This window comes from Kryptolebias marmoratus, linkage group LG24 (assembly GCF_001649575.2).
Source record: "Kryptolebias marmoratus isolate JLee-2015 linkage group LG24, ASM164957v2, whole genome shotgun sequence".
Lineage (NCBI taxonomy): Eukaryota > Metazoa > Chordata > Actinopteri > Cyprinodontiformes > Rivulidae > Kryptolebias > Kryptolebias marmoratus.
Genome location: NC_051453.1, coordinates 10,851,152 through 10,865,417, shown reverse-complemented (window position 1 = coordinate 10,865,417; position 14,266 = coordinate 10,851,152). Strand labels below are relative to the sequence as shown.

Genomic DNA, 14,266 nt, shown 5'->3' with positions numbered 1-14,266 from the left:
CTAAATGCTGTTTTTTTATTTATTTACCTGTTTTTGCAATAAATATTATCTCCTATCAGTTCCACCTGATGAACCTGAAATCAAAATGTGAACTTCTGCCTTGTGTGTGTGTAATACTTAAATGTATTCATATTTATGGTTCATTTCTCGAGGTATTCGGCTCTTCAGAGGACGCCTGCTGCGCTGTGGGGCCGAGCTGATAAGATTAGCATGAAACGTTTCGTTTCAGGAGGAGTCTTTTGACGTCATCGCAAACAGAGAATCGTCACAGCTGCATCTTTCTCCCACACATTAACCACTGACCAACTGACTGTTGATCTCTCTGATCCCTCCACTTGGTTGCATATATGCACAAAACACAAAAAGCTCATGCTGATCTCACACTCCTGACACAGAGGAGAGCACATTTGCAGGTAAGGACTGAGAGCAAAAATATACAGGAAGTAGCTGAAATCAGCTTCACACCAAACACTTTCAGCATCTGAAAGAGCTTAGCTGATACTATTACACACATAATACACAGATATGTTTACTGAGATCTACACCAAGTTGTGCCTTTGGCTTGTGGCAGTGATTTAGAGAAATAAACACATTCATCTCGGCTGCTGTGAAAACCCAGTTTAACAAGAAAAATATGCATTTTCTGTAAAAATGCAGCACGGACTCTGAGCGCTGAATGACTTGTTGAAAAACATTTAAATAATCAAAAATTAGCAAAACTGTAGCTAAAACTTAAATGTAGTCAAACTATAGGGAATATCTAAAATTAAGAAAACTACAGCTAAAAGCTAAAGCATAGCTAAAAGTTCAAATAAGCAAGACAGTAGCTAAAGGCTAAAAAGAGCATAATGATGAAACAGAGCAACGGTGATTAAGGTAGATTTCACAGAACAGTGTTTTTGAAAAAAACTGAAAAAGATCTCAGTGCATTTTTATGGGGAAAGTTTTGTAAATAAAGTTAACTAGTAATAAAGTTAGAAAGCTGATATATTAGTGGTTCAAATAGCACAAAAAAGAGGAAGCAGTTTGACTGCAGGAAAATGCACAGAAGAAAACAGGAAAACAAGACTGTGAATCTGAATTTGGCACATTGTTGCACAAATTTTAAAAACAGATTACTTTAACTCTCTGTTACCTACAAGGACCTGAATGTCCCTAACTTTAAATAAATCAGTTTACAGTGAATCAGAGTCACACACAGGTTATTTTAATGCCTCCATCCGACACCTTCAATGGTAGTTTTCCACACCTGCTGCTCTGGAGGCGGGGCTTCCGCGGAAGGGGCGGGACATATGTAAATAGGCAGGGGGGTTCTCGCGCTGTGATTGGCCGGGGAGGAAGAGCCCCGCGGAGTCCAATTGGCCAGCTCTGAGGGGCACGTAGCTCGACGGAAAATATGCACGAGCACGTCAAGAGCACAAGAACACCGCGTGCCCGCGTGTGCCGTGACGCAACCGGACGCAGGTTCGGATATAAAGCGTGGAGCCTCTCCGGTTCGGTTCAGATTCACAGGGAAACGAGCCAAGGCTGTGACTTTAAACTTTTTATTTTATTCTACTTTATTTTTTTAAATTTAATCGAGTTTTATCTCAGAGTACTCATCTTCAGCGTCTGCAAGAGGAGAAGAAGAGAAAATGAAGTACATTATAGGAATTGGCGGGTATGTGTGCTTTTATTTTTAAATTAGAAAGTAGTATTGTTTTTATTATACTAATATATGTGTATCACAAATATTATTCTATTAGCTAAACTACTTCGTAGTTCGTTAAATTAACCTACTATATGATGGTCACATGTGGTGTTGGGTTATGTGTGGAGGGGTTATTTTCCAAAATGTAGTTTTTAAATAATATTTTGTCCTCCAAATGAGGTTTTGAAAGTTTTAAATTGTCAAATAATCTGAACTGAATGGTTTTTTATTAGCTGCCCGCCAGAAAGGTGCCCATAAAGTCACTTCCGGTTTGGTTTGTTGTCATAAATCGAGCGGGACTTTTAAAATTTCACCGCGAGATTCGGGTCAGAAGTGGAGGGAGACCTACCTTTCACATCCACGGTGTTTAACTAAAACCAAAATCAGTTATTATTTACATCATTAATAACATTTAGACCGGAAGCTATGGTTTGCATTATATTTTTACAGGTGTTATTTGTGCTTGTGACTTAGAAGTGGGGCTTTATTTGTGTGGTTTTTCAGCTTTATGTTTTGCATACCATAATACAAGCTGATTAAATGGTAAACACAGTGGACAGCAGCTTATTTATGTTTCCTATCAGGAATATTTACAAACAAGAATTTAACGTTTTGTCCCTTTTTATCCTCTGCAGAGTCACAAATGGTGGTAAAACCACTCTGACGAATAAACTCATCAAGACTTTGCCCAACTGCTGTGTTGTGCACCAAGATGACTTCTTCAAGGTGAATTTTTATATTAAGAAGTAGAAAGTTAATGAGTGTTAAGTTTCTTTTCACGGGCACTGCATGAGTGTTTTATGTGAGCAAAGTAGGAGGTCCTGCTTTAAATAGCCTCCCTTCCCCCTACTCTTCTGTATTCCTCCATTTCATTGTCCTTTTCTCCTCATGGCACGTTTTCTTGGCTGACTAACAGACTTTACTTTAATCTACTTTTATTCTTTTTATCTGCTCCTCTCAGTTCCCCTTTACGTCCTGCTATGTCACATTAATTTGCATAGTCACCCTTGCTTAATTTTAATGCATCCCCTGTTTGCTTTGTGCCTTTTTTTTGTCCTTCCTCTTTTCGGCCTCACTACTTTGGCATGTGAGTGAGATCTGCAAGTGTTCAGAGCTGTGAGGTTGCAGCAATGTTTTATTGGTGACTGTTATTTCAGAAACCCGATCAAATAGAAGTCGGGGAGGACGGCTTTAGGCAGTGGGATGGTAAGACTTCACCGAAGACTGCCAGTGACTCATTGTTTATCTTTACATTTACATACTTGCATACCTTTTTGATAAAGTAGACCTCATCCTCTTCAGCTGCATACATAGCTAGAACATTTCCAAATATTCAAAACACATTCCCATTAAATTACAGCTTTTATTTTTGTTTGTTCTAATCTTTTGTTCCTTTTTCCATTATCTTTCCTCTCCCTCTCTCACTTGATGCCCACAGTGATCACAGCTATGGACATGGAGGCCATGACCAACACGATACGAGGCTGGATCGAGAACCCGGTGAAGTTCGCCCGCTCTCACGGCGTCGCCCTGTCTCCCGTCCCCGATGAGCAGGTCCACATCCTGATTGTGGAGGGCTTCCTGCTCTACAACTACCCGTAAGTCCTAAACTGGCTGCCTTTTTATTTGTTTGTTTTGAACTAAAACAGAAACGGGCCATGTAGGAACATTGACCGGTTTTTTAAACACGGTTAGCTTCAAGTCTAACTTCGAAAGGTCAAGTGGAAATGGGCCATCTTGGTTTGCACCAATTTGGCGAGCGCTAATAGAAGGGGCGTCATTATGCCTATCGTGCCGTGCGCTGGTCACATGCTCATGTAACCCCATTAACCCCAGCGAGCAGATTGGAGCAGCTCCTGCACTTCAGAGATAAGCGCTTTAACAGAGAGTGGACCTTCTAAGTGACGACAGGGTGGTCCGTACGGCGTGTACTTATGATGAGTGTCGATTACACTGTAGGGGTCTAGATAAGGGGCGTTATGGACAGTTGTGTAACTACTTTTTTGGCACCGAGGACACGACGTGACTTTGTTCATCACCTCTTCCTCTCTTCTTCAGGCCCCTGCTGGACGTATTTGATAAGTGCTACTACATCGCAATCCCTTACGACGAGTGCAAAAGAAGAAGGAGGTGAGCTGCCACTTTTCACATATCTATGCTCCTTATAATCCTGGTTTGGGGAAAATATTCAACAATTCTTCTTGTTTTTAGTACAAGACAGTACACTGTCCCCGACCCTCCCGGCCTGTTCGACGGCCACGTGTGGCCCATGTACCTGAAGCACAGGAAACAGATGGAGGAGTGCTGCCTAAGTATAGGTGTGTTTGAGTTCATTTTGGAGGGTCAAACCTCCCCTCAGCTTCTGGTGAAATCTGTTTCAGGACAGTGGATGAAGGGGTAATTTATATTTTGTGTGTTGCAGAGTACCTTGATGGCTTGAAGTCCAAAGAGGAAATCTACAACCAGGTGTACGAGGACATCCAGAACAACCTGCTCAATCACTTATAGGTAATGAAGCTCAGGGTTATTTTGTAAACTATATAGAGTTGATGTAAAAAGCAGAACCCTGATCAACCTGTTTTTGTTTGTTTTTTTTCTCTCTTCCAGCATGAAGTCTTCACACCTGTACAGACTTTGTAAATACCTACAATGATTTTGTTTTTTTATGATGTGTAACTTTATTTTATTTTTTGTAAATAGAAGCAATGTTAAATTATCATTGTCTTTTTATTTTTATATAAAGAAAGTGTTTTTTGTTTTTTATTACTTTCTTTACCAATTGATTGTTGAACTCATTACCATTTTGCCGTTCTGTTAAACCTTTGATTTGTTTTGGACCATTTTTCTGCTAATTGCATTCTGTCAATAAATACATTTACACAGTGAATCAAACAGCTGAGAGTTTGTTATTCTGTCGAATAAGTGTAACATGCAGATGGGTTAAAGGGAGAACCTCTACACTTTGTCCTGATGGACCCAGTCTGTCATGTTGGTGCAGCACAGATTAATTACTTTACAAAGTCAAACAGGAAAAAAAGGGTTAAATTGAAACCAGAAAAATTGGTCCAGTTCTTGACATTTTAAAGGTGCTTATCACAAAGTCCAGTCAAGGAAAAATTCATAAAATATTAAAACAATCCACATCTAACATTGATGGTAAATGTGTCCTTAGATTAAAAGTTTGTTACCTATGGAAACAGCTAAAGTAACTGAATATAGGTCAATAATGGTGGCATTTAGCAACAGATTCACTTTTAGATTTCTGCCTAAACAACCTCTAAAATTCTGCACTTGTCAGATTCCACCATATTTATTCACCTTCACAGTCAGGTGACTCAAGCTTCCACGTGGTTTTTTGCAAGATTCAGACAAGTGTTTTGTTTACATTGAGTGCAGACCTGCGTTTCAGACTTGTATACTAATATATCTGGAAAGCTACTGGAGTAAACTCTTTAAAACAGCACCATTTGTAATAGATTGGGATAACTTTTTGTTAATGCAAACCTTTAAATATAACCAGTCAGGTCTTTACTGAGTCTTTGTTTTCATGTTCCTAAGGTTTTTCTTTAAAGAGGGTGACAAGAGATGTGGATTAAGAAAGTGGGTGCTTTAATTTCCTAACAGATCTGTTATATGTTCCAGTAATGTCTGATTTAATTTATTTGTAGTTTTTATCCATATGAATTTATTCTGAGGTGAGACAATTGGTTGCATCTGTCTTGAAGCAGGAAGTTCTCAGTCTAAGCCCTACTGTACTTCTCTCCTGGGTGTTTCCAAACACTGTAGCCTTAAAATAGCCACCCTGCCTGCCTCAAGTAGATCCTTGAGTAGGTTACCGACTAACTATAAGATTTAGGCCATTAGCACTAGATTAGAATCACAGAAAGCAAACACACGTGATGATATGACTTATGCTTCCATGTTGTATATAAATAGACAGAATCATCTGTCACACCCCTGAAGGGGATGCCTCATCCTGTCACAGAGAAGGAAGGATCTTCAGCTTCCAACACCTCAGATAAAAATAGAACATGTCAGGAAAGTGTGTTTATTTTGAGCGCCCTCTTTCTAAAGTGGGTCGAAGTTCAGTGGTACCAGAGCCTGCTAATGTTTCACTTCTAAACCAGTCTGGGTTTCATCAGCGTTCATTCTCCTCGCGGAGGCTGAAGAAGGTTAAACAATCTGCTGTGACTCAGACAGACCGGCCTTAGGTTGAAACCTTTTGCAGCAACAGTTAACACCCGTCAGCTCCTCGTGGCATCAGCCGGAGGGGCACACAATGTGTCATGTGGGTGTCATACGGAAAACGGAGGGACAAGGTGAACACTGTGACGCCCTCACAGCTGGTCGTGGACCGGACCACGCTGGCCTGGACCCGAGGTGCTAAAAATGACAGCAGTGTGCGCGAGGAGAAAATAATACAACTCACAGAGGTGTCTCAGACAATGAAACAGGATTATTTCTGGGCTTTCCCTCCAACACAGGCCAGGGTGAAACAAGGACCAGCTGCTTTCCAGTGAAAACAACCTCAGTCTCAACATTTTGTTTTTCATCAGGACAAACCTGACCTTGTTACTCCTCATCTCAGATCACATGGCAAAAACACAGCCTTAACACCAAGGATAGACATGTTTATTGTCCATCGACGAGGCAAAAGGACAATAATGTTTTTAGTTCTCATTTGTCTGTAGTGTTATCTCATGAACAATTAGACTGGTTTTAATGAAACTTGATGAAAGTAATCACTTAAGCTGATTAACTTTTGGAGTCAGCCAGGCCCATTCAAGATGGCTGCCATGGCTTATCGGCCTTAGCAGACAAAAATGAAACTTTGCCAATAACTATGGGTGTTAACAAAATATCTCTTGCACCAGTGGATTGGTTTTCATGACACTTTCGGGGAGAAAACAACCACTGGGTGTACATCTAGAACTGACTAGCCTTTAGAGAAAACCCAATTCAAGATGGCTGCCAAAGCAAACTGCCCAGAGCAAAGACAAAACAGCTCTAACTCAGCCAATTTTACAGATATTGACATAAAATTTAGTGTGGTAGTAGCTGAGCTCCATCCCCAACAAATACTCTAAGCTCTACACATTGGGCAACATCTTTGGTTAAAACTTTAGCATCATCTGTTGCAGTCAAACCTGTCTGCCTGTTTGCAATATATCTCATGAACCACTGGGTGGATTTTAATGGTGCTCTCAGAAAGTGATCATTGGATGTACATCTAGAACCCGATACCATTTGGAATCAACCCAAATCAAGATGGCCACCACAGCTAATCAATCTAAGCCAACATACATTGCTATAACTCAGTCAGTTGTAGTAGCAGCTGAAAGGTGGCAGGTGAGGTGCATTATTTTTCATTATTGTTTTTATGGTCTTGCCGGGTCCTTGTTGTCCTCAGTTGTTCCTGCAGAACACTGCGGTGTCACTTTGAGGTCGTCTCATTCATATTCACTCAGGCGCTGCACGCCTCTTCGGAACAAGATGTTGTGGCTAGCGGTTGTACCACATGAGGACAAGGAAGCATACACAATGTACAGCACTGCTGCACGTTCAAGGTGTAATCACAAACACAGGTTTGGTCCGAAACATCTCAGGATCTTCAGCTTGTTCCTCCTGAAGCATTAGACTCAAAAATATCTATTTACGGTTTCAGGGGTAGAAAATGTGTTTTTAAAACATTAAGAGCTGACCTTGTTCTAAATGTTTCTGTTTGTTCCAGCCTGTATTTATGTCAGGAAAGGTGTGTTTTTATGGGAGCAATAAGACTAATCCAGTTCTAGCTGAGCTGAGCCAGCTGGATCTCTGCCCTGTAATGCTGTCCCACAGCTTGCACACACAAACACAAGACTTTCCTTCTGTTTGTCACACTCACTCGTGGCTTTACAACCAGATTGCTGAAATATTCAGAAGAGGGTTCTTGGAGAGGCAGATATAGGGCTTATATTTTGACCTCTTGTGTTGCTCAGCCTGCTTGTTACCTCTGTTTCCTCAGGGCCACCTGTCTGTTTGCACGTCCGAGCAGGCGGCGTAGCTGAGGGCGGCGTGGCTGCGGGTGGAGGGCGGAGGCCTGAGGGCTGAGGGCGGGCAGCAACAAAACAAAGGCAAAGGTGAGGGTCGCTCACATGTCACCTCAAGGCCATCAACAACTTTCTTATCACAAGAATCCTAAGCCAAGAGGATCTGGGAGTGTTCTGTTTTAAGACCTGCCTCTCCAGAAAGACTTCTGACGATAAATAAATTTTACCAACCTGTCAGCCAAGAACTTCCATCAGTTATGACGTATCTGGAAAATGTAAAGCTTTGAAGGACGTATTAAAGCCCATGCAGTTCCTGTCATGAAACTTTACAAAACAATCCATTCTCTTCATCCAGATAAGTCTAAAACATTCAATCTGAAATTATGCATTCCACAAAATGGACAGACTATTAAACCAAATCAGCTAAGGGTGATCAGAATGATCACTCTTACTCTTAAATGCTAAGCTCTTCCTTTGGGTGGTTTTGGTCCAACCCAACTGTACAGGTCAACTCTGATGGTTAACACGTCACAGATAAGGCCTTCCTCCCTTCAACAGCTTCACCTTCCCACCCGGCCTCTTTGTCAAACTTTTAGTCTTACATTTTAAAGCAGTCCTGATGCATAAAGTTAATGGATCAAAGCTCTTTTAGGTTTTTAGGACTAACTATCACATAGCTTGGATTTTACAAGAACAAAGTGCAAAACAGAGGAGCCTCGAAAACAAAGCTGGAGTGAGTTTTCACAGCCTTACAGAGTTGTTCATCTGAGAGGACAAGATTATATCTTTTTATTATTATGAGGTTTATTGTTTTGTTCTGGTTATATTCACTTTGCCTTTGTTTGTAATTTTCCTCTTCAGACGTCGACATCTTTTGTGCTGATTTGTGTTTTAATTTTGCGGCTGACTCTCATCTCTCTTGAGACTAGCTGTGTTTTGAACAATGCAATAAAAGGCTAAACATGGAATTTAGTTAATGTTTAGGCTAATTATTAGTTTATAAATGCCGCTCCTTTGTGGACTATTTACTCAGTAATGTTGTTGATAACATCTGTATTATATTTGAGTTCTGAGAAACGAGCCGGAGGACAAGAACCTCACAGAGAATAAAACAAGTGCTGTCCTGCATATAGCTGAGAAATAAAAGTCAGGAAATCTCTGTTATTAATGAGCTGTTTTCAAACTGTTACACTTCAACATATGATTAGAACAAGTTGTTACTGTTTTTGATTCACTTGAATTTTCTTATTTCCATCTCATTCAGACCCGTCAGCCATAAAACATTGTTAAAAAGAGTTTCTGCAGCAGATAAATGTCTCTGTGAGGATCCACTGCCCTCATGTGGTGACAAGGTGAACAGAGGTCACTGGATCCTGACATTTATGACTTGGAACTGATTTTCTGATTAAGTTTCAGCAGAATAAAAGAAAAGTTTATGTTTGGTGGTATTTTTATTGTATTTTTTTTTATGTATTTTTTTGGTCCTGACTGCTGCTGGGGTCCAACCTTCAGCTCTAAGACGGCTGACTGATCATCTTCTGGGACTCTGTTCATGAAAGAAATAAATTAAACTAAGTTCTTAATGATCACCACAGTGGTTTGTAAATTGGCTACAGTGATAAATCATTTTCAGTCTAAATTAGCTGTAACAACAAGCTGTTTAAATCTAACCAGTAAAATTAATGTTACAATTTGCACTTATTTTATTTAGGTATTAAAATTACCTGAATGTAATAGCCAAGTCATGTAATTTTACCAATATTTTCACTTGTAACATCTCAAATAGTTACATTTAAGTGGCATTTTTAATATTTGTAATTTCTCCAAAGGTTTGTGAAGTTTGAACCGTTTTTGCTTGTTTTAGTTCAGTAAATTAGGTCAATTTTAACTTGCTTATCCTTCAGCTGTGTTAGTTAAAATAAAGGCAAATAAACATGTAATTGGTCACATTAGTAAAACTGTAACTAACTTTCTTAAATATCAAATTAAACTTAAGACAAAAGGAACTTATAGCAGCTCAGTAACAATGATCACTTCCAGGAATTTCTTTATTTTTCTGCCAAAATAATTGTAAAATGAGGAGGGTGTAAATGTTTATACAAAGAAAAAAAACTGTCTGATATCAAAGCTGTGCACGTGGTTTGCGATATATGAATATAAAACCTCTTCCAAAGCATCATGAAGAAACTCTTTTATTGATTCTTTGATTCCACCTTCATCACTCCTGTGTAAAGTTTAGTAAACTTAAGTCTCCTTACAACCAACATGGGCTATAGTGAAATTAAATAAATACCTAAGCAGCCAGTATAAGTGTGCATAAATGAGGATTTTATCAGAGGAAAATTCAAGACAAGACAATCCAGAGCACATAGAAATGTTTGGTTGGTGGATGTTATGCATGGAAAGGAACCAAACATGTAAATTGACATTAAATAAATATTTCATAAATAAAATTGTATTCTCCAAACTCCAAAATAAATGCAAAACTTCCTACACACTTAAACACTGTCAGCAAACTTTGAGAAGACCTCCATGAGGAGTGAAGAGAAGCTGTGGACTTCAGTTTATCCTGCAGCCAGGCTCTACCCCACCCACCACCACCCACCACCCCAAACCAGAGCTCGCCTCCAGGGGCCAGTTTAAATGTCCCATCTTCCTTCAGGTGAAAACAGAACCTCAATGAACCACGATGGAGAGGTTCTGTTTCCTCCTGGTCTGCCTGCTCGCTGCGCTGGTGTGTTCCGGCGCCGGCCAGGACCCCTCGCGCGCGCGCCCCGGCCAGTGGAGACACAGGATCCAGTGGGAAAACAACGGCCAGGTTCACAGTTTGCTCAGCACCGGGACTGAGTACCGTTTACCCGCCCAGAGCAGGACACGCACGCAGCTCCTGCTGACGACAACAAACAGCGTGGACCAGATTCACCAGCCCGCCGCGCTCAGCAGGTCCACCGGAACCAGATCCGGGAGCGCATTCAGGGATCGGGCGGCGCAAAGGGACGACAGTCAGATGAACGCGTCGGTTCTTGGTGCTGATGCGGGTCAGTACCTGCTCACCTCCGGGGGGCCTGGTACCCACAGGACCGTCACCCTCCGGGCTTCATCCAACAGAACCTCCATCCAGGAGTTCTCCGGCGCTGGATTCCCCAGGGGCGGCCGCAGTGCCCCTGAGGACGCACGACAGGACGCACGACAGGACGCACGGCAGGACGCACGGCAGGACGCACGGCAGGACGCACGGCAGGCCGCCCCGGCTCCGGTCAGAGTGCGCGACTTGACGCGCGGGGGAGTCCTCAGGTTGGAGTCTGAGAGCTCGGTTTCACCTCCTGCATCTATTTGGGTCACCAGAGCCCAGTCCCTGACCAGAACCAGCCCGGAGTCCAGTGACTCCCTTCCATCCAGTAACGCCGTGGAAGTCCTCTTTCCTCTCAGAAGAACAGAGGCAACAGAAGCCGGTGACCCCCAGGATCCACACAGCATCCATCACAGGAATTCAGTCTTCTACAATGTGTACCCTCCTGACCGCAGGAACCGGCAGAACGGGAGGAGTCCAACCGGAACCGGCTACGGTACCAGATTCTTCCACAACGGTGAGAAGCAGACAGGATTCAACTTTAATCCAAACAGATTTTATTTAACATTATGCTTAAACTATTTACTGTAAATGTCTTCTTAACTTCACTGATTCGATTAAATTCAACTCAATTCAACCGGAAGTGGTGAGAAAATTGCTTTTAATAGTCTCCAAAGCTCCTGATTGGTGTAACATTCCTGCATTCTATATATCATTTATCAGAATTAAAATCACCTCACGTGGCCTATGTTATTTTTTAATGCCCAAATCTTTTGTTTATCAACAGACTGTCTGATGGTTAGGGGTTTTATAAATTTGTTTAAAACATTCATTGCTGGTAATTAACAAATAAAGCATCTATCTCTATACTTTTTTGCACATCTTTGACTCCAAGCACACATCAGTCATTAATATTTTGTGCCTTTTTCTGTCTCTGCAGGTCTCCCAGACCTGGTACCTGACCCCTACTACATCCAAGCAGCCTCGTACATCCAGAGGGTGCAGATGTATGCACTTCGCTGTGCTGCAGAGGAAAACTGCCTTTCCAGGTGCTGCTTTTTTTCCTCTTTAATCTGCTAAATGCATGCCATTCAGGTAGAGGGAGGTGGAGTTTAACATTAACATTCCCAAATATGAGCAACAAAATATCAAAGGAATCCTAAAAGCTGCAGCTTGAGGAAGTGTGTTTTATCCCACATGGATGCCACAGCTGACAGAGAAACGGCTGGGCACAAACCTGGAAACTGCTCAGTGTTTTCCCCTTTGATCCAAGGAGCCTTTTTGCCAAGTGAAACAATCCTTGGAGGGGCAAAAAAGGCAAAAAGTTTCTGGGCTGAAAGACGGTAAATCCATCTCAGGCCTGCACACGGCCTGTGTCTGCAGACGCAGAGGTAATGCTGGCCCCGCTCCTGGTTCCTCTCCTTTCAGGTCTGCGTATCACCCCAGTGTGAGTGACCTGGACTACAGAGTTCTGCTGCGGTTCCCACAGCGAGTGAAGAACCAGGGAACGGCGGACTTCCTCCCGGTAAAACCCAGACACGAGTGGGAATGGCACAGCTGTCACCAGTGAGTTCTCTGTTGGAATAAACACTAAAACACACACATTTCATGCAAGCTCTACATGTATTAGCTCTTGGAGTGTGTGTTAAGGATGACTCTCAGCTACTATCATGCCAAATTTTACCTCAGTATCTGTAAAACTGGTTATAGTTATTTTTATGCTTTCTAGATTGCCTATAAATGGGTCTGATTCTAAAAGGTAATCGTGTATTCATTACTTTCTGAGAGTTTCATTAAAAGTTGTCCAGTGATAAAGAAGCCTTTAAAGCTTCTAAATATTAAAATCAAATGATGTCAGGCAGATTTAATTGGGGATTCTCTGGTGATCAGAGGCTTATTGTACCGTGAACATGATTCCAGCTGTGGTGTTTTCAGTAAAGCTCGTCTTTCTCTGCATGTCTACGTCTCGCTCCAGACATTACCACAGTATGGAGGCCTTCAGTAACTACGACCTGCTGGACGTCTCCACTGGACAGAAGGTTGCCGAGGGACACAAAGCCAGTTTCTGTCTGGAGGACACGTCATGTGACCCAGGGGTGCGGCGGCGCTTTGCCTGCACCGCTCACACACAGGTGGGTCTGTGCTGACTAATTAGCAGGAAGTGTTGATTAACTTGTGACGTGAGTGAACACAGGAGGAAAGAGAATTTGGGTTGTTTTTCAGGGGCTCGGCCCCGGCTGCTATGACACATATCACGCCAACATCGACTGCCAGTGGATCGACATCACCGACGTGCCGCCTGGAAACTACATACTCAAGGTAGACCTGATTTAAAAGGACAAGCTTACTTTTTTCTAAATTAATTCACATCTGCCGGCCGTTTTAACTGAAACTGTATGAAATGTTGATTTTCTGGCTGTTCTGCAGGTGACAGTGAACCCCTCTCAGCTGGTCCAGGAGTCTGACTTCTCCAACAACGAGGTGAGGTGCGACATCAGGTACACGGGAAGCCACATCCAGGCGGCAAACTGCAGGATTGTTGTGTAAGCACGGGACATGGAGTCTTTTCATTAATTATAACCTGGAAAAACAAAACAAAAGGAGACCGTTAATCACTGGTATTTATGTCTTACAGGAGCTAATCAGCTGCAGATTAAAACTTTCACACATAAATATAAACTTAACCGTCTTCTGTTGCTCCTCATATCAAGCTGCTACTCTGTTTGATGCTGTTTCACTATTTGCTACCAAGTTTCAATCTTGTATTTATGTTTTATAAGGTGCTATAGTCAAAGCAAGACACGTCATATTGATTTATTTTATTTATGAAATGAATATTCTTGAGTATATTTTACAAAAATGCATAACTGTAGCTCTGTGTGTGCAATAGGAAAGTGTGTGTGTGAAGTTCACTAATGTTAATGGTGCTTATGTTCCCTCTCTGATTTAATTTATAAGCATTTTTTTTTCATGACAACATTAAAACATGTCTAATAATAAATAAATGTCTGTTGAAGTTAACAGTGCGGATACTTTTGTAATAAAAAAAACGCCAAACCGTGACGTGTCGACATTTCCTGTTATGTCTGCTCAAACTTAAAGACTTTTACTCTCTAAAATGGGTTTATCTGTCATGCAGTTTATTAAAAATATACATTTTTTTATTTTAACAAACAGAGGTACCACTGACAAATGACAGATTATGTCAAAATCCTCTCTGCTGATGGGACAATTTGAGTAAATTTCCATACGACATGAAGTCAGGCTCATTTAGAGCATTTAAGTGGCTCATTTCCTGACTGCTTTTGGGCTACAGAACCTCTGAGAAATACCTGTAATTATTCCACTTTGCATACTTCTGTCTCGGAAACAGCAGGAAAGTAAATACTAGCGTCACACCATGAGCTTGTTTATGCGTGTTTGTCATTTGGGTTGCAGCAGGTGAGTGATTAGGAAACATTTATTCACCTGGCAGTG

General features: G+C 41.6%; 2 protein-coding genes across 3 annotated transcripts; both read left to right on the top strand.

Annotated features, from left to right (window-relative positions):
- Positions 1-1,447: 1,447 nt before the first annotated feature.
- Positions 1,448-4,582, top strand: mibp (muscle-specific beta 1 integrin binding protein). Of its 2 annotated transcripts, XM_017407084.3 has the most exons (8): positions 1,451-1,660; positions 2,326-2,416; positions 2,848-2,896; positions 3,129-3,288; positions 3,749-3,820; positions 3,902-4,008; positions 4,113-4,198; positions 4,298-4,582. In XM_017407084.3, exons 1-7 carry the CDS (start codon positions 1,635-1,637, stop codon positions 4,196-4,198), a joined length of 591 nt encoding a protein of 196 aa, XP_017262573.1. In that variant the 5' UTR covers positions 1,451-1,634; the 3' UTR covers positions 4,298-4,582. The 2 variants fall into 2 exon arrangements, with proteins under 2 accessions (XP_037830279.1, XP_017262573.1); XM_037974351.1 differs by lacking the exon at positions 2,848-2,896 and having other exon boundaries at positions 1,448-1,660.
- Positions 4,583-8,300: 3,718 nt separating this feature from the next.
- loxl5a (lysyl oxidase-like 5a) lies at positions 8,301-13,847 on the top strand. The gene is made up of 7 exons (XM_017407055.3): positions 8,301-11,306; positions 11,730-11,838; positions 12,218-12,355; positions 12,765-12,921; positions 13,013-13,108; positions 13,217-13,332; positions 13,425-13,847. The coding sequence occupies exons 1-7, from the start codon at positions 10,409-10,411 to the stop codon at positions 13,429-13,431; spliced, it is 1,521 nt and encodes a 506-aa protein (XP_017262544.1). The 5' UTR covers positions 8,301-10,408; the 3' UTR covers positions 13,432-13,847.
- Positions 13,848-14,266: the final 419 nt, after the last annotated feature.

What these genes read in the sequence shown, in the direction of transcription:
- mibp (XM_017407084.3), top strand. Translation starts at nt 1,635, where the DNA reads ATGAAGTACATTATAGGAATTGGCGG. An exon ending in ACCAAGATGACTTCTTCAAG is followed by an intron (nt 2,417 to 2,847) that starts GTGAATTTTTAT and finishes CTGTTATTTCAG; the next exon opens with AAACCCGATCAAATAGAAGT. An exon ending in TTCCTGCTCTACAACTACCC is followed by an intron (nt 3,289 to 3,748) that starts GTAAGTCCTAAA and finishes TCTCTTCTTCAG; the next exon opens with GCCCCTGCTGGACGTATTTG.
- loxl5a (XM_017407055.3), top strand. Translation starts at nt 10,409, where the DNA reads ATGGAGAGGTTCTGTTTCCTCCTGGTCTGCCTGCTCGCTGCGCTGGTG. An exon ending in GAGGAAAACTGCCTTTCCAG is followed by an intron (nt 11,839 to 12,217) that starts GTGCTGCTTTTT and finishes CTCTCCTTTCAG; the next exon opens with GTCTGCGTATCACCCCAGTG. An exon ending in CTGGAAACTACATACTCAAG is followed by an intron (nt 13,109 to 13,216) that starts GTAGACCTGATT and finishes GCTGTTCTGCAG; the next exon opens with GTGACAGTGAACCCCTCTCA.